The 19,155-nt window shown below is 46.6% G+C and overlaps 1 protein-coding gene across 1 annotated transcript; it reads right to left on the bottom strand.

The window, feature by feature from the left end:
* Positions 1–7,608: 7,608 nt before the first annotated feature.
* On the bottom strand, positions 7,609–11,924 carry LOC123506168. The gene is made up of 3 exons (XM_045258082.1): positions 9,186–11,924; positions 8,612–9,138; positions 7,609–8,579 (listed from the first exon to the last, which is right to left on the bottom strand). Exons 1-3 carry the CDS (start codon positions 11,922–11,924, stop codon positions 7,739–7,741), a joined length of 4,107 nt encoding a protein of 1,368 aa, XP_045114017.1. The 3' UTR covers positions 7,609–7,738.
* Between the last annotated feature and the right edge of the window lie 7,231 nt (positions 11,925–19,155).

A 19,155-nucleotide genomic window follows, 5' to 3' on the forward strand; every position in this document is an offset into this window, starting at 1 on the left:
AATTGTTTATTAGTCAGTGGCCGTCAGTCAATGTCAGAATTAACACACACACACACACACACACACACACACACACACACACACACACACACACACACACACACACACACACTCTCTCTCTCTCTCTCTCTCTCTCTCTCTCTCTCTCTCTCTCTCTCTCTCTCTCTCTCTCTCTCAGGTGTGAGCGTGACGAAAATCGGGTTTTGAATTAGGCTGAATGACATGTAGGAGGAGGAGGAGGAGGAGGCGAATTTTTTTTTTCTTTTTTTTTTACGGTAAGGCCTATAGCGGCTGTAGGCACACTTGAAGAGTGTATGGGAAGCGCTGTTCAGCTTCCGCCCATTAGTGACGCAGGCAATTTTATTTATAGTGGTACCCATATTAGGGCCCATATCACCGCCCAAGCTCATCTTGAGGGTAACCACCTAGAACCTGGGTATCATGGTGATATGTAGGTAAGTTTAAACCACTCGACAAATGGCAAAGTGTTTTAAGGTTGTACGTGGTGGGATTCGAACCTACGCGTGGACGTCTGCCCGATCCCACGCTCACCACCTTATCCACTATGCCAGGTGAGAGAACAGTGGAGGATTGGAGGAAAGGGGGCGGAGGAGGAGGAGGAAGAGGAGTAGGAGTTGGAGCTAGAGGAATACTTAGGAATAGATAGGAAAGAACAGGCAGCAACAGCCCTACTGGGCCTAACGAGGATTTCTGTGTGCCTATTCTACCACTACAGATTGTACCAGTTAAGGGGCTATCACACTGGGCTATGATACGCGGAACGCGGGCCATGGTTCTTGGTACGAAACCAGGAACACAAGCTGCCCGCGTTCTTGCTATGCTAGTCAAACGGCCCAACAACCAAGACAAAAGCCTAATCAAAATAAACCAGAACAAAACCATGCCGCTTACACCCCAGCCTGTGCTTTGTCTTGGAACTGCATTTGCACTTCCTCTTGTTGAAGAAAAGTAAGTAAAAGAAACTAGAGAAAAGCTGAGACGTGCGCGACGGCAACTTAAAGCGCGGTTCACACGAGGAATGTTTACCCATGTTCCGGGAACAAGTTTTCCAATGTTCCGGGAATTTATTCCACCGGATGTTCACACGGTACACGGTAGGTTAGGTTAAGTTTGGTTGAGATATCTTGATCAAAACATCTAAGGTTTTCATTCACAGCACATCAAAATCTCCCGAATAAATATAGTTTCGTTTGAAAATATAAAACATTTGAACTTTTAAATTTGTGATAGAAAATGCCTGCCCAAACAGTAGTTTTATATGCAATACCTAATTGTGCAATGTACTTAATACGTCTACTCAAGCTGGCTAATCATTATACCTATATCTATATATTTGGCTGCACGGGTACCTAAACGTCTCTTTAAATGATATACATTATAGAAATACTGTGAAGGAGCCTTACCTGCAGTCAAAGTGGTCATCGCAGGGTATTGAGCCTTGATTTCCTGGGCTATCTCACCAAACACTTTCAATTTGAGTTTATGCTTGGGATAGTCCACATTTTGTGGGTCCCAGAGGAATCTGTGCCCTTCTACCAGTTCGCACAAATATCTGATAACACTCCTGGGCCACAATAACTCGTTCTCCATAATTTTAAACACTTGTCAACACACGAGGAGAGCAAGCAGCAAATTGTCGTCCAGTCGTGAGTTCCCGCGTAGCGTCAGCAAGTTCACCATCCGAACGGAACCTTGAAACCCGGGAACTTGCTGAGCCGGATCACAGTTTAGCCAAAGCTTGTTCCCGGATCATGGGTAAACATTCCTCGTGTGAACCGCGCTTTGGAGTCAGAGGTGGTTGCCATGAGCCCAAACTATCGACATGAAATATATATGCTTTACCTTTCTAAATTGATGAAATATTATTTAATATTCCAATATGAAAAATTTAGTCACGTTCTTTTTAGTTCAAATAAAAGATTTTTATTATATATATTATGTTTATTTTTCCATTGGGATAGCATACGGAGAACCGGGATTGATATGAAGCCATCCCAACTTGGTTCCGCTAATCCCGGGCAAGTTCCAGCTATCTGGAGTGGATGTTCCTGGTTCCGCGTATCATAGGCCAGTGTGATAGGGCCTGTAGAGGCTAAAGGACACAAGGGTTCAAGGAAAGGAAAACAAGAGAGCACAGGGAAAGAGAAAGTCAAAGATATGATACCAAAGGTTGAAAGAGAAATGCTACTATATAGTAAAGTAACTAAAAAAAGGCGCAATGGACGTCATATAAGGGTTTGATGCGAAATGATTATCCAGTCTTTGTTTAAAAGTTTCTATTGTATTACTCTGGATAATATGTGCTGGGAGAGAGTTCCAGACATTTACAATTCTATTAAAGAAATAATATTTAGCCTCGTCTGATCTGACACGTTTACCTATATTCTTGTATCCATTATATCTAGTCCTGTTGGTACTGTCAAGGATGAGATAATTGTTCATATTAAATCCCCTCGCATTCGCCGTTTCTCTAAACTAAACAAGTTGAGTTCCCTCAACCGTTCCTCATAAAGCTTGTTCCGCAGTCGTGGGATCAATTTCGTGATTCTTCTTTGAACTCTCTCAGCTTGTCTATATCATTCCTGTAATGGGGTGACTAGAACTGGACACAGTATTCGAGTTAAGGTCGGATAAGCGCAGTAAACAATGTGAGAATTATTATCCCTTCCGATTTGAATTCAAAAGTCCTACCAATAAACCCAACCAATTTGTTAGCTGTTTTAGCTACTTCCGAGCAGTGTTTACTTGACTTGAGGTCTGAGGTGATTATAACGCTTATGTCTTTTTCCTCATTAACCTTGAGAAGCTCGATCGAAACCGTTCATTGAGTAATTGGTATGATCATTATTAGTACCAATGTGCAACACTTTACATTTATCTACATTAAAGCTCATCTGTCACTTGTCTGATTTAAGTGGCTAAGCGGTCGAGATCATATTGTAATTTTCTCTTGTCCTCTGTCGTGACTACTTTATTCATTTTTTTAATATCATCAGCGAACGTAGATACTTTACAAGTGAGGCCCTTATCGATGTCATCAACGTAAATATGGAAAAGAACAGGGCCGAGCACGAATCCCTGTGGTACACTGCTTAAAACTTTTCTTCAGTTTGATAATTCATTATTTAAACCAATGCGCTGCTTTCTCTCAGAGTCAGTCTTCCAGCCATTTGAGAGGTTTTCCATCTATACCATATGACTTCAATTTACCTAGTAGCCTCTTATGGGGAACTTTGTCAGAAATCTTTTTGAAAATCTAAATACACTACATTTACTGCCTTTGTTTAATCGTACATGGTGAAAACATCATTAAGTAAGTCAAGCAGATTAGTCAGACAAAAACGTCTGTTTCGAAAGCCGTGCTGTGAGTCATTGATTAAATCATTTACCTCTAGAAAGTTCACTAAGTTATTGCGAATTACAGTTTACATTAATATACGTACTACAGATGTGAGGCTGATGGGTCTGTAGTTACTTGGAAGTGACTTGTCGCCTTTCTTATATATCGGGGTAACGTTAGCTAACTGCCAATCCCTGGGAACCTTACCGCAGTTAAGTGATTTGGTGAAAAGCGATGAAAAATGGTTTACAAAATCTGAAATTTAGTTTCTTTCAAGACACGCGGTGCAATACAGTCTGCGCCGGGAGTTTTATCGGTTTTCATTTTATCTCTTACTTTAATTATTTTGAAAATCGCACACTTTTTTTTTCTTTTTTTTTTATACTATGTGAACTTTTCACGGGAATTTATGGGCTAAAGGGGATACTTTTTAGGGCACCTTCTATCTCAAAGCCCACTCGCTAAGAAACCGTTGCCCCGAGTGAGGAAGCCCAACCTACACTCGGACCGTGGGCAGGATTCGAACCCGTGCGCTTGGAGACCCTCGGACCCCAAAGCACGTATGGTTCCACTGTACCACGGCGGCCCCCAAAGGGGGATGGTTCGGGGAGCATAGGGTAGCATTGGGGAGCTGTGGAAGAAGGAGGAGGAGGAGTAGGAGGAATAGGAGGAGGAGGAGGAGGAGAAGAAGGAGGAGGAGGAGGAGGAGGAGGAGGAGGAGGAGGAGGAGGAAGAAGAAGAAGAAGAAGAAGAAGAAGAAGAAGAAGAAGAAGAAGAAGAAGAGGAGGAGGAAAAGAAGCTGGAGGAGGATGATGATGATGATGATGAGGAGGAGGAGGAGGATGAGGAGGAAGAGGAGGAGGAGGAGGAGGAATATGCATAGTTGGCAGGTTACAGTTATGTACCCAACTTAACCAATGGTAATGGTTCTCTCTCTCTCTCTCTCTCTCTCTCTCTCTCTCTCTCTCTCTCTCTCTCTCTCTCTCTCTCTCTCTCTCTCTCTCTCTCACACACACACACACACACACACACACACACACACACACACACACACACACACACACACACACACAACAGGGAGGTCGATGCCAAGTGTCATTTAGCCCGGGATAAGAGGCAGGTGCTTAGCCGGAAGGAGGAGAAGGAAGAAGAGGAGAAGGAGGAGGAGGAGGAGGAGGAGGAGGAGGAGGAGGAGGAGGAGGAGGAGGAGGAGGAGGAGGTGGGAGGACGGGAGAGGAAGGAGGAAGGAAAGTCATGAGGCTGACATTGTTCTGAGGTGACTCTGACACGTGTGTGTGTGTGTGTGTGTGTGTGTGTGTGTGAGAGAGAGAGAGAGAGAGAGAGAGAGAGAGAGAGAGAGAGAGAGAGAGAGAGAGAGATGGTGAATAAAATGGAAAGGGGAAAAGTGATGGAATATTCTTTATTTTGTGATGTAAAGATCAGAATGAAAGTCCAGAACACGAGAACATAAGGAAATCTACAAGAAACCAGGAGGCCTTCACATGGCCTGGTGGAAACAACTAAGAAGAAAAAAAAAAAAGCATGGCTAATATTACCTGTTGTGTTAGAATGTTGTTCCATGTTTTTTTGCTCTCCTAAATTTCTAAAAAGATATCTCCTACTTCTCGTTGCCTCGTTTATACCTTCCTTCTTTATATATATTTTTTTCATATTCCTCCTTTTTTTCAGTTTTTTATCATATTGTGTCTTTTTGCCCACAATATATCCATCTGTCCATTAATTAATATTTTTTCCTTTCAAATCTTTATTCCTTTTGCTAATATCCTTCTTCTTTCTTTCTTTATCTTTGTTTCATATTCTTCCTTTTTTCATGTTTTATTGCCTCGTGGTGTGTCTTGAGTCAACATACCCAACTATCCATTAATTTATCTTACTTTTGAATTACCTTAATCCTACCGGGTATATTTCAGTGACTTACCTCGATATACAGCAATAACATTTTATCGCTTTTGACAATATTTGTTACTCTTAATACTTTCCATATTACTAACCCTATAGGAAGTTGGAGGCAGTATTGATGGAAAGGGGAGATTTGGATGTTATGGATCAGAGGGGGAAAGACAGGGAATGAAGCTGGGAATAGATGGGACTTGATACGAGAGTTTGACGGCTTCTGTAATATGTAAAAGCAAGAGATGGAGTGTTACGTTGTGAAGGGAGAGAAGTTCGGAATAGGTGAGAAGAGATGAAGTTGGAGGGAGGGTATTATATGTATATGCATGAGGTGGAGTATTCTGGAGTGGTGGGGGAGTGAATGAGGGAAGTCCGCCTTGCCGCCTGGGAGATGAGAGAGTGAGAAGAGGACGCATGCATTAAAAGAAAGGAAAGGGGAATTTCAAATGTTAAGAGGGAGATAAAGTAGAAATTAGTTAGGTTAGGAAGAGAGAAAGTGGGGAATGTATTGGTGAGAGCTACGACACACACACACACACACACACACACACACACACACACACTCGCCCGGTAGCTCAGTGGTTAGAGCGCTGGCTTCACAAGCCAGAGGACCGGGGTTCGATTCCCCGGCCGGGTGGAGATATTTGGGTGTGTCTCCTTTCACGTGTAGCCCCTGTTCACCTAGCAGTGAGTAGGTACGGGATGTAAATCGAGGAGTTGTGGCCTTGTTGTCCCGGTGTGTGGTGTGTGCCTGGTCTCAGGCCTATCCGAAGATCGGAAACAATGAGCTCTGAGCTCGTTCCGTAGGGTAACGTCTGGCTGTCTCGTCAGAGACTGCAGCAGATCAAACAGTGAAACACACACACACACACACACACACACACACACACACACAGAGGAGGTAGTAGACACCTACCGAAACGATAATAGCACTATTTCTGTTCCGGACCAATTCTGGTCTGGATCACTTCAGGGGGAGCTGTGAACCTTCTATTAAAGCTAGTTGTGATCTCGCTGAACGTTTCCCTTTGTGTCTCACAACTCAAAGGGGCAGTCACAGCCTGCCCTCTAAAGACAACTCTCCTTCTCACAAAAACTACATGCACCTACTACACACACTTCCTTCACTCAAAATTTATAAAATGGTGACTCCTAATACAGCCTCGGAGTTCCCGTCTGTGGAGGGGACCATAAATGTTCCCAGGTCGGAGTGCTCTTCAGATAGCAACCCCAAAATGTCTTAACACCTCCCTCAACTTTTTCTTCATTAACTTCTGCAACATTCGCGGTCTTAGATCTAATTTTCAATCTGTAGAACTCTACCTCTCCTCTGCTAAACCTCATCTTCTTTTCCTCACCGAATCACAGCTGTGTGAAGCGACTGACAGTAGCCCCTATTCTGTTCCCTCCTACTTTCTCCATCCTCATTTTCGTTCCAAAGCTGGATGTTGCTTCTATGTGCACAACGACCTAACTTGCTCTCTTGCCCACGCTCTTGAATCATTCGAGTTTTCCACCATCTGGCTTGGACTCATTAGTCACTCTCTACTAAATTTATCTGTGCTGTCTGTCTCTCCCCTAACTTCTCTGACCATAGTAAATTATTTGACTATTTAACTTCCAAAGTGGAGCACATTCTTTCCCTCTATCCTTTTGTGGAGATCTCCATCCTTGGAGATTTCAATGTTCACTAGCAGGTTTGGCTTTCTTCTCCCTTCACTGACCATCCTGCTGAACTAGCCTTCAACTTTTCTGTTCTCCATGACCTAGAGCAACTGGTGCAACACCTTACTCGTATTCCTGACCGTCTTGGAGATACGCCCAACATTTTTTGACCTTTTCCTTACCTCTAATCCTTCTGCTTATGCTGCTACCATATCTTCTCCATTGGGCTCCTCCGATCACAACCTCATATCTGCATCTTGTCCTATTTCTCCAATTCCTCCTCAGGATCTCCCCACAAAAGGTACTTGAGCCTTCCATCACCTGAGTCTAATGCACTTTATATTTCTGACCAGAATCATGCCAAGTCTGTTCTTCAACTTGCCAAACAGTCCTTCATAAACAGAAAATGTCAAAATTTATCAAACTCTAACTCTCCTCAAGTCTTCTAGCATCTGGCCTGAATTATCTCCAATAACTTTACTTCTTCATTTTTCCCTCCTTTAGTTCATCCTGATGGCACAACTACCATCTCATCTGTCTCTCATGCTGAACTCTGTTGGTTGCGAGATGTGTAATGGAGGGCGTGTATGCCTAAGTAAGGGGCAGACATACACGCAGTACATGTAGATTCTTTACTTGTCCTTAGAGCTACAAAGGGTAGGAAATGGCGGCCAGTAGCGACTCGGGAGCACAGGCTCACGCGCTAGCTGAATGCGCAGAGAAATACACAGTGTTGCCACATACACGTAATATGCATTAATACAATACATAACCCACATCTCCCCCCCCATTCTGCGCTCAGAAGTCCACAGGGACTCGAGCGACTGCAGCTGCGGACGCCTTCTCCTGGAGTCGTGGCGACCTGCGGGGCACCACCGTATCAGGTGCCGCCAAGGGAGCAGTGGCGTCCTCCATCGTAGAAGAAGCGTTTAGGGGTGGAGCAGGGCGGAGGAAGCGCCTGTTCCTCCACCACACTCGGCCACTGGGCATCTTGAGCAGGTAATCCCGTGACCTGCCAACGCCCATGATGGTGCCAACCTTGTCCCACCGCTGCGTAGTCGGGTCCTGGATCCGAACCACGTCACCTCGCTGCAGGGGTGGAAGAGGCCGAGCGTGAGCGTCGTAGCGACTTGTGGCATCACGGAGACGGGCAGCAGCTCGACGGTCGCAACTCTCGTCCCTGGCCTGCCACTGTTTCTGGAAGGCGCTGGCATGTGCGGGGACGCAAGAGCGTAAAGGGCGACCATACAGGACTTGAGCTGGAGAGCGACCCGTCTGGTTGGGGGTGTTCCGAAGCTCCAGGAGACCCCTGTCGAACGCCTCACAGTCTATATTGCCAGACGGTGCCACCTTCTGGATGAAGTGCTTCACGGCCTTCACTGCAGACTCGGCATGGCCGTTAGACTGTGGGTAATGGGGCGTCGATGTGTCGTGACGGACTCCCCAGCGCTCGAGGAACGTAGAAAACTCCCGGCTGGCGAACTGTGGGCCACCGTCCGTGCGCAGGCGTACAGGAACACCCAGGTCCCTGAAGAGGCGGCGGAAATGGCGAATGGTGGCAGCAGACGTCGTATCAGCGCCACAGGACACGACGACAGGCCAGCCGGAAAGACGATCTGCAATGACTAAGAAAGCCTTCCTGCAACTGAGAAGTAATCAGCAGAAATGGACTCGAATGGTCGAGTTGGGTTGTCATCACAGAGTCTTGGTTCTTGCTGTTGACTGGGCTGCAGAATCTGGCACGGCTCACATGCTCGAACAGTGTTGGCAATGTCAGCATCCACGCCTGGCCAGAACACAGCCTGCCTAGCACGGCGCTTGGTGGCTTCGACACCACGATGGCTGTCGTGCAGGCGGGCCAAGACACGGCGACGTAGAGCTGTAGGCACCAACACTCGTGCACCGTACAGGACGAGATCCTCATCACAGTAGAGGTCCTCCCGTAACTTCCAGTACGGGCGGAGCACGTTGGGGAGGGCGTACCTGTCCATAGGGAATCCGTTCTTCACAAAATGAAGGAGCTGGACGTACTCGGGGTCCTCGGTTGCCACCTTACGAAGCTCCTCAAGGGCAAGGTCACTGCCAGGAGGTGCTTCTGCAACATCAGGAGGCACCAACGGAGCAAGAGACTCCATCGCACGTAGTGTAGCGATACTCCTAACTTGGAAGCCGGTATCAGTGCCAAGGACTTCGTCAGCCTGCGTTGGGTAGCCAACAGGAGAGCGAGATAGAGCGTCCGGGATACACAACTCCTTGCCCGGGCGCCATACAGCTGTGAAGATGTACGGGCGATCTTCTCCTTGAGGCGTTGTAGACGTGGATTCTCTATAGCGTCAAGGGAGTAGCTGTTTAGGATGGGAACTAGAGGGCGATGATCGGTGACGAGGTTAAAGTGTTGCAATCCTGTGAGGTAGAACTTGGTCTTCCCCATGGCCCATACGACAGCTAACATCTCCAACTCGATCGTCGCATATCGGGTCTCTGTATCCGTCAAGAAACGTGAGCCGCACTGGACGAGACGCTGCTGTCCACCACCGTGGTCCTGCAGTAAGGCATAACCCAGCCCATACAGGCGGGAAGCATCGGTCTGCAGAGTCGTAGGGAGAGCAGGGTCAAAGGCAGCTAGGACTGGTGGGCTGGCCAAGGCCATCTTCACACGTTGGAAGGCTTGCTCATGGTCGGGCGTCCACACAAACGACTTCTTGGGGCTCAAAAGTGGGCGTAGAGGCGCAGCAGTGGCAGCGAGGTCGGGCGAGAAGCTGGCGAGCTGGTTGACAAGGCCCATGAAGGACCTAAGGTCGGTCAACGTAGCAGGCGTAGCAAACTCAGTGATGGCCCGAACCTTGTCAGGGTCTGCTGCGATGCCGTCATGGGAGAGCCTGTAGCCGCAGAAGGACACTGATGGAGCCGCCAGCACAAACTTCTTGGCATTTAAAGTGATGCCATGGGCTCGGCATCTGGCCAAGATGTCGTTAACGTGGCGTAGATGTGTGAAGTAATCCTCGTCGTACACGAGAATGTCATCCACGACTTTGACACACTGTGGCACTCCCTGTAGCGCGATGTCTCCTCGGAGGCAGAAGGCGTCGCCTGTGGCTGCGAAACCCATGGGACCTCGGAGGTACTTGAAGCGCCCATATGGAGTGATGAACGTAGTCAGGGCCTGGTCGTCCTCATGCAAGGGTATCTGCCAATATCCACACAACGCGTCAATCGTGGTGAAGTAGCGTGCCCTGGCATCGACGCTCCGGATGGCTGCAAAAGGCGTGGGTGATGGGTGTGCAGGCCGAGATACTTGTGCGTTCAACTTACTCAGGTCCGTAGTGATCCTGACACCTCCACCAGGTTTCGGCACAACAACCATCGGATGGCACCAATAAGATGGGACGTCACCAACAGGAGCAATAACGCCTCGTGCCACCATAGAGTCCAGCTCAGCTTTCACTGCGTCCCTGTAGGCCAAAGGAATAAGCCTCGGCGTGTGGACAGCAAACGGCTGGGCGTCGTCTCGTAAGTGGATCCTCATCGGCGGTCCAGACATCGGCTTGAGTGGAGCATCCTGTGTGGAATCCTTTGTCAAGAGGACATCCTGGTACTCCCTCAAGAAGTACTCCTTCGCTGCGTCTGGGGAAGTGGTGCTGAGAAGAGGTAACGCAGGCACGCTGGAACGTGGAGCTGGAGCGTTTGTCGCCTCCCTTACACTGGCGACACTGCCTCGTGCTGAGAAAATCTGAGCAGGGAAGTCGTGAGGCACGATCCCCAAAGCACGACAGTGTTCACGGGACAGAAGTGGGGTGTTCCACGAACCCTGCACATCTATCCAGCCCGTACAAGACAGCTCGCCGTAAACTAGTGTGGCCTGGAGCGAACCGAGGGCAGCAGACATCTTCGTCCCATCAGCGTTGTAGTAGGCAAGGGATGGAGGAGGACCAAGAGCCTGTCTGTCGATGCCCAACATTCTCAAGTGCTGTGGGCCGATGACCGTCGTGTCGGCACCAGTGTCGGGAATGAAGTCCAGACCACCAGAGTGACCGTCATGCAACACTTCCACTCGTACAGTAGGAGGAGGTGTCGGGTCATCACGAGTACTGATAGGAGACTGACATGAGGCCTCAGGTGGGCCCTCATGAGACCCTGGGTCCGTTGTGAGAGACTGTAACCGCACCACGTGGAAGGTGGGGTGTCTTCCCTCTTTCCCTTTCGGCTTCTCGGGTCGCTGCGACTTACTCCTTGCCTTGGTTTGCTTGCAGACTTTCTCCAGGTGCCCCAGACGGTTACAAGCAGTGCACGTAGACTGCCTGGCTGGGCACTTGGGCATCAAAGCGTAGTGGCCAGTCTTCCCACAACCTCTGCACGTAACACCTGTTGCTGGGCAGCCCTTCGGGCCGTGGTCTCGCCTGCCGCAGCTGCTGCAGGAGGTAGGCGCCCGATGAGTGGGTGAAGGTTGGCGAGGGGGGACTCCAGGTTTGTGTGCTGCTTTCTTCGTCTGTTTATACGTTGAGACAGCAGACACTGTAGGTGAGGCACGTATGGCAGAGGCGGCTGACCGCGTCGCCTCGTGGGCCCTGCATACATTGATGACGTCAGCAAGAGTAGAGGCGGCGTCGAGGGACACAATCTTGGTCACCAATTCCTCGTCGTGGACGCCTGTCAGGATACCGTGCTTCATCCAGGCCTCTTCACAGTCCAGGTGGTGAGCCTTACAGATGTCGAATTCCTCCGCCAGGCTCTTCAGTCGGACGAGAAACTCGGAGAAGGGCTCGCCTCTCGCCTGCCGACAGCTAGTGAAGGCTCGCCGACGCAATGCCTCGTTGTTGGAGTCACGTATATGAGCCTGGAGAATGTCAAGCACTTCATCAACTGGCTTGAGAGAGGTAGGCGACACCTGTAATGTGTGCTCTAACACCCTCTGCGTCTCCAGAGTGAGGCACATACGTAGCTGGATCCTCTGTTTAGGCAGCGTCAGGCTGGGCAGGTCGATCATCGTCGCGTAGTCCTCCCAACGTCTCCTCCACTCACGAAACACTTGGTACGTCACGTCGTGTGACAGTGGCGGCGGAGGTGTGACAGCTGCTTTCTGCACAGGTGGGTGGGTACCGAGCCGCTCTGTGCACCGCCAGGACTCCCAAGCGTCTGGGGTTCGTCGGAGCCGCACCGGGCGCGCCCTGGGAAGAAGTGAGGCTGGTTAACAGAGCACGAAACTCAGCTCTGTCTTCCCGGCGTTGTTCCTCCATCTCACGTCGAGCGGCCGCCTCCCTGTCAGCAAACCATTGGAAGAATACTGAGAAATCAGGGTAGACAGGTGTGTGAGAAGGTGCATGGTGTGGCGACCTGGGTGGAGTGGTGGTGGTGGGTGGGGTGGCGGGCGGAGGTGGGGCGGCGGTGTCCGGGGCCGCCGCTTCACCCGCACCTGCGGTAGCACCAGCCAACGTCTGTGACAGGCTGTCTGGTTGTCCCGGCGTCCCCTCATCTTCCTCCTCAACTCGTCTGGGAGGCTTGGGACGTCGTTTTGACCGCGCCATGCCGAGGAATCACTCGTAGATGTGAGAGCAAATGTGTCAGTGTGCGTGGTGTAGCGGGAAGACAGCTGGGCAGGCAGGCAGCGAGAGGTGCAGCAAGGAGGTATGCGCGGGCTCACGGCACGCCGCTCGCGTAATGGCAGTGCAGTCAGTGTCTTGCGGGACTCAACAGAGAGCAGAGGTACGTCGCACTGCGCTCGTTTCTGGGCAAAGAGACGTAACCAACCCCTGAAACAAAGCGGCACCTCGATGCAAACACTCCCGGGCACTGCACTGCACTATACCGCCGCACACTGCACTGTAATACACTGCCACACGCTGCACTGCACTGCACTGTCACGTAACACCACGGGTCCGCACTACACAGTCGTAACACACGTCAGCAATCTCACAGCTGGTGGCGGGAGGACGTGATGGCGCCGCCGGCTACTGGGATGAGTTCTTTCCCCTCGTAACTGACGTCTCCAGGGACAAGACGTGTCGTCACTGCGCCATGTTGTTTGCGGGATGTGTAATGGAGGGCGTGTATGCCTAAGTAAGGGGCAGACATACACGCAGTACACGTAGATTCTTTACTTGTCCTTAGAGCTACAAAGGGTAGGAAATGGCGGCCAGTAGCGACTCGGGAGCACAGGCTCACGCGCTAGCTGAATGCGCAGAGAAATACACAGTGTTGCCACATACACGTAATATGCATTAATACAATACATAACCCACAAACTCTTCTTTCAATCCTTTGCTAACAACTCCACCTTGGATGATTCTGGGCTTGTCCCTCCCTCTCCTCTTCCCTCTGACTATTTCTTACCTTCAATTAAGGTTCTTTGTAAAGATGTTTTCCATGCCCTCGCTGACCTAAACACTCGGAGGGCTTATTGACCTGATGGGATTCCTCCTATTGTTCTAAAAAGCTGTGCTTCCGTGTTTCCACCTTGCCTTGCCAAACTCTTTTAACTATGTCTATCGACTTTTACCTTTCCTTCATGCTGGAAGTTTGCCTACATTCAGCCTGTGATCGTTCTAATCCCTCAAATTACCGCCCCATAGCTTTAAGCTCTTGCTTGTCTAATGTTTTTGAATTGATCCTCAATAGGAGGATTCTCAAATATGTCACTTTCCAATCTTCTCTCTGATCGCCAGTATGGCTTCCGTTAAGGCCACTCTACTGGTGACCTTCTGGCTTTCCTTACTGAGTCTTGGTCACCCTCTTTTAGAAATTTCGGTGAAACTTTTGCTGTTGCGTTAGACATATCAAAAGCTTTTCATAGAATCTGGTACAAAGCTTTGATTTCAAAACTGCCCTCCTACGGTTCTATCCTTCTCTCTGTAACTTTATCTCAAGTTTTCTTTCCGTCCATTCTATTGCAGCTGTGGTAGACGGTCACTGTTCTTCTTCTCCTAAATCTAATAACAGTGGTGTTACTCAAGGTTCTGTCCTGTCACCCACTCTCTTTCTATTATTCATTAATGATCTTAACCAAACTTCTTGCCCTAACCACTTCTACGCTGATGATACCACCTTACACTTTTCCTAGTCTTTTCAGAGACGATCAACCTTTCAGGAAGTCAACAGATCACGCAGGGACGCCACAGAATGCCTGATTTCTGATCTTTCGAAGATTTCTGATTGGGGCAGTGAAAATTTAGTAGTGTTCAATGCCTCAAAAACTCAGTTCCTCCATCTGTCAACTCGACAACTTTCCAGACAACTATCCCCTCTTTTTAATGACACTCAGCTATCCCCATCTTTCACACTCAATATCATCGGCTTGTCCTTGACTCATAATCTAGACTGGAAAATTCACATCTCTATGAAGTTAGGCGTTCTGAGGCGTTTACCTCTCGAACTGCTAACTCTCTACAAGGGCCTTATCCATCTTTGTATAGAGTACTCTTCGCATGTTTTGGGGGTTCCACTTTCACAGTTTTGTTATTTTTTTATGCTCTGTCATAGCCTATAGCGCCTGTAGCTAGGTATACTTGAAGAGTATAGGAAGCGCTGTCCAGCTTCCACCCATTAGCGGCGCAGGCAATTTTATTTATAGTGGTACCCATATTAGGGCTCATATCATCCATCATCTCCCTCTTCCACAATGAATATCCTTCGTCATTCCTTTAGTCATAATCATAACGGGAAACTTCACATCTCATCTCTTGCTAAAACAGCTATGAAGTTAGGCGTTCTGAGGTGTCTCCGCCAGTTTTTCTCCCCCCTCCAACTGCTAACTCTGTACAAGGGCCTTATCCGTCATACCATGTATGTCCTTGTATGGAGTACTCTTCTAATGTTTGTGGAGATTCCACTCACACGAACTTATTAGATAAGATGGAATCAAAAGCTTTTCGTCTCATCAACTCCCCTCCTCTGGCTGACTGTCTTCAGCCTCTTTCTCACCTCCGAAATGTTGCTTCTCTTCCTATCTTTTATCGCTATTTTCATGCTAACTGCTCTACTGATCTTGGCAACTGCATGCCTCCCCTCCTGCGGTCTCGCTTCGAAGGGCTTTCCTCTTCTTCTCACCCGTATTATATCCAGCTCTGTAATACAAGAGTTAACCAATACTCTCAGTCATTCATAGCTTTCGCTGGTAAACTCTAAAATTCTCTGCCTACTTCTGTATTTCCATCTTCCTACAACTTGACTTCTTTTAAGGGAGAGGTTTCAAAACATTTTTCCTTGACTTTTGGATAACTCCTTATTCCCTTTAATGGAACTGGCAATCCAGTGGGACTTTATTTTTATATTGTATATTGCCCTTGGCCATTTTTCCCTCGTGCATAACACACACACACACACACACACACACACACACACACACACACACACACACACACACACACACACACACACACACACACAAGGACTAAAGGACTAAAGAAACTTACGTATGAGCGGAATGTAATGTATTCCAACATAAATGGAGTGATATCGGGAATTTTAGAACTCAACGATTACTTGAGGGATAAGAACCCAGATATTGTGGGTCTTACTGAAACAAAACTGAGAGAGGGAGAAGACCTGATGATGGTTGGAGAAGGGAAATATAATGTTTGGAAAAGAAATAGAGTAGGTAAAATGGGAGGAGGAGTGATGTTGCTGGTTAAAAAAGATATAAAGGTGGATCAAGTGAAAGAAGGTATGGGAAAGGCAGAAGTGCTAAAGATCAGAGCAGAAACTAATGAAGGAAAAAGAGGCACTACATAGTGGTGTACGTACCACCTAAGACAAATGCATGGTCAGTACAGGAATATGAAGAAATGATAAGTGATACAGGAACATGTCTGGAAGAAATGTTGGGTGGCTGTGAACGAACTATAATGATGGGAGATTTTAATTGTAAAGAGGTGTGTTGGGAGGACTGGTCAATGGAAGGATCAGAGACAACATGGGGAAATACACTATTGACACTGGCAATGGAAAATGTGTTAACTCAGTGGGTCAAAGAAGATACTAGGTTTGGAGGAGAGGGAGCATCGTCAAGACTGGACTTGGTCTTTAGTACAGAGCCAATGGTCATTGAGGAGATGAGGGTGGAGTGCCCTTTAGCAAAGAGTGATCATGCAGTTTTGGAGTTCAAGGTGATAGATGAAGAGAAATCTAGAAGAAATGAAGAATATAAAGTGGGAAGATGGAATTATGCCAAGACAGATTTTGGAAACCTAAAGAAATTCTTTCAAGAGACAAATTGGATGAAATTCAAGAGTGCTAAGGGAGCAAATGAAAAGTGGAAGGAATTTATAAAAATATACAAAGAAGGTGAGAAAAATTTGTACCAATAAGACAACATAGAGAAGTTGGAAAGCAGGACTGGTTTAACGATAGATGTGAAAAGGCTAGAACAAGAAAAGAGGATGCATGGAAGAGGTGGAGAAGGAAAAGACGGATTAAGCAGTGGGAAAGTTACAAAAGAGCAAGAAATGAATATGTGTTGATTAGAAGAGAAGAAAGAAAGAAACAAGAAAAGGATATAATTGATAAATGTAAAGACCAACCAAGGCTTTTTACAGACATGTGAACAACAACATCAAAAATAGAGAAAGTATTGAAAGTTTAGAAGTAAATGGAGTATGCAGTGAGGATCCCAGGAAATGGCAGAGGCTATGAATGGATGCTTTCGGAAGGTATTCACAAAGGAGACTGCTTTTGACAAACCACTGGTAATGGAACAGAAAGGGATTATGAAGGAGTTTCAAGTAACTGTGGAGGAGATCAAGAATATGATGGGGAGTTTAGAAGTGAGAAAAGCTGTGGGACCTGATGGGGTATCAGGATGGATTTTAAGAGAATGCAGGAGCAACTGGCAGAAAAAGTTTGTGAAGTAATTGATGCCTCATTAAGGGAAGGTGTAGTGCCCCAAGACTGGAAAAGAGCTAACATTGTCCCAATTTATAAATCAGGTAACAAGAGAGACCCATTGAACTATAGACCAGTGTCACTTACAAGTGTGGTAGCTAAGATGTGTGAGAGGGTGGTGAAGAATAGATGGACAGACTTCTTGGAGAAAAATGACATACTTTGTGAGTGTCAATTTGGTTTTAGAAAAGGGCGTTCATGCACGACAAACCTGATATGTTACTATTCGAGGGTGATAGATGTAATACAGGAAAGAGATGGTTGGGCTGATGGAATATATCTGGATTTAAAAAAGGCCTTTGATAAGGTACCACACCGGAGACTGATCTGGAAACTTGAAATGGTAGGAGGAGTGCATGGCAGTTTACTAAAATGGATGGAAGACTTTTGGTAGGAAGAGAAATGAGAACAATAATTAAGGACAGACCATCAGAATGGGGCTTGGTGGAGAGTGGAGTTCCACAGGGATCAGTGTTGGCACCAGTAATGTTTGCGGTCTACATAAATGACATGGTGGATGGGGTGTCCAGTTATGTGAGCCTATTTGCAGACGATGCAAAATTGTTAAGAAAAGTGAGATGTGACAAAGATTGCGAACTACTCCAGGAAGACTTGGACAGAATATGGAAATGGAGCTGTACATGGCAAATGGAGTTCAACACGACAAAATGCAAGAAATTAGAGTTTGGCAAGAGTGAAAGAAGAATCAGGAGTATGTACAAGATAGGAAATGAAGACATAAAACCAGTCATGAAGAAAAAGACCTTGGGGTGACAATTACCAATGACCTATCGCCAGAGAGACATATAAACAAAATAATTGGAGAAGTATTGAACTTATTGAGGAACATAAGAGTGGCGTTCGTATATTTAGATGAAGAAATGATGAAGAAAATAATTACTGCAATGATAAGACCAAGGCTTGAATATGCAACAATACAGTGGGCTCGAACTTAAAGAAACACATAAGGAAACTAGAGAAAGTACAGAGGGCTGCAACAAAAATGGTGCCTGACTTAAGAGATTTGACTTATGAAGACAGACTGAACAGAATGCAACTTCCGACCCTGGAAAACAGAAGAGAAAGGGAGACCTGATAGCAATATACAGAGTGATGATTGGCATGGAAAAATGGATAGGGAAGATCTGTGTATGTGGAATGAAAGAATGTCGAGAGGGCATGGGAAAAACTAAAATGGCCACTTATAGGAGAGATGTGAAAAAATATAGCTTCCCTCATAGAAGGGTGGAAGCATGGAATAGTTTAGACGTGGAAGTGGTCAACGCAAGGAATATTCATGATTTTAAGAAAAAGCTGGACATTAGTAGATATGGAGACGGGACAGTACGAGCATAGCTCCTTTCCCGTATGTTACAATTAGGTAAATACAGTTAGGTAAATACACACACACACACACACACACTCCTAAGGTGTGTGTGTGTGTGTGAGGTGTACGTAAGAAAAAATAGAAATGAGGAAGAGTGGAGAAGATATAAGAAATTGTTGGAAGAGGCGAGAAGGAAAAATGCTGAACGGTCTGAAGAAGAAAAAGAAAATTTTTTTGGAGAGTTATAGGAGAGAGAGTCAGAAAGTGGTATGTGGAGAGAAGGAATGCGGAGGAACCTCTAGAGGGAGCAGTGGGTGGACCGTAATGTATACTAATATAGATGGGATACTGTCAAGTAGATTGGAATTGCAAGACTATATGATGGTGGAGAAGCCTGATATAGTGTGTTTGACTGAGACAAAATTACATGAAAAAACAAAGGTAAATTTGGATAATAAATATAATATATGGAGAAAGGATAGAGAGTAAAGGTGGAGGAGGAGTTATGATTATGACGAAGAAGGAGATAAATGTGGATAAGGTTTGGTATGGGAAGAACAACGCAGAAGTGATAAGCATAAGGTTAAAAAGTGATGGAAAAGAATTAATAATCATGGTGACCTATGTACCTCCTAAAACAAATTCTTGGACATTAAGGAATACGACAATATGATCAAGGATACTTTACAGAGTTTGGAAAGTGTATTATCTGGAAAAGAAAGGTGATACTAGTAGGAGATTTTAATTGTAAGGAGGTGGATTGGGAAAATCTAGTAAGTGGTGTTGGAGAGGAAGCATGGGGAGATTCCTTAATCTAATGATGGAAAATATGATGGAACAGAGGGTGAAGGAAAATACTAGATATAGAGGAGATGATGAACCGGCTAGACTGGATTTGGTGTTAACAAGAGAAGTGTACCTATGTGGGGATATACAATACAAATGTCCTTTGGGAAAGAGTGATCATGTGGTTATGGAAATGCAGATAGCAACAACACAGCGAAGGAAAGACGAG

The sequence above is a fragment of the Portunus trituberculatus genome, chromosome 19 (assembly GCF_017591435.1).
Source record: "Portunus trituberculatus isolate SZX2019 chromosome 19, ASM1759143v1, whole genome shotgun sequence".
Lineage (NCBI taxonomy): Eukaryota > Metazoa > Arthropoda > Malacostraca > Decapoda > Portunidae > Portunus > Portunus trituberculatus.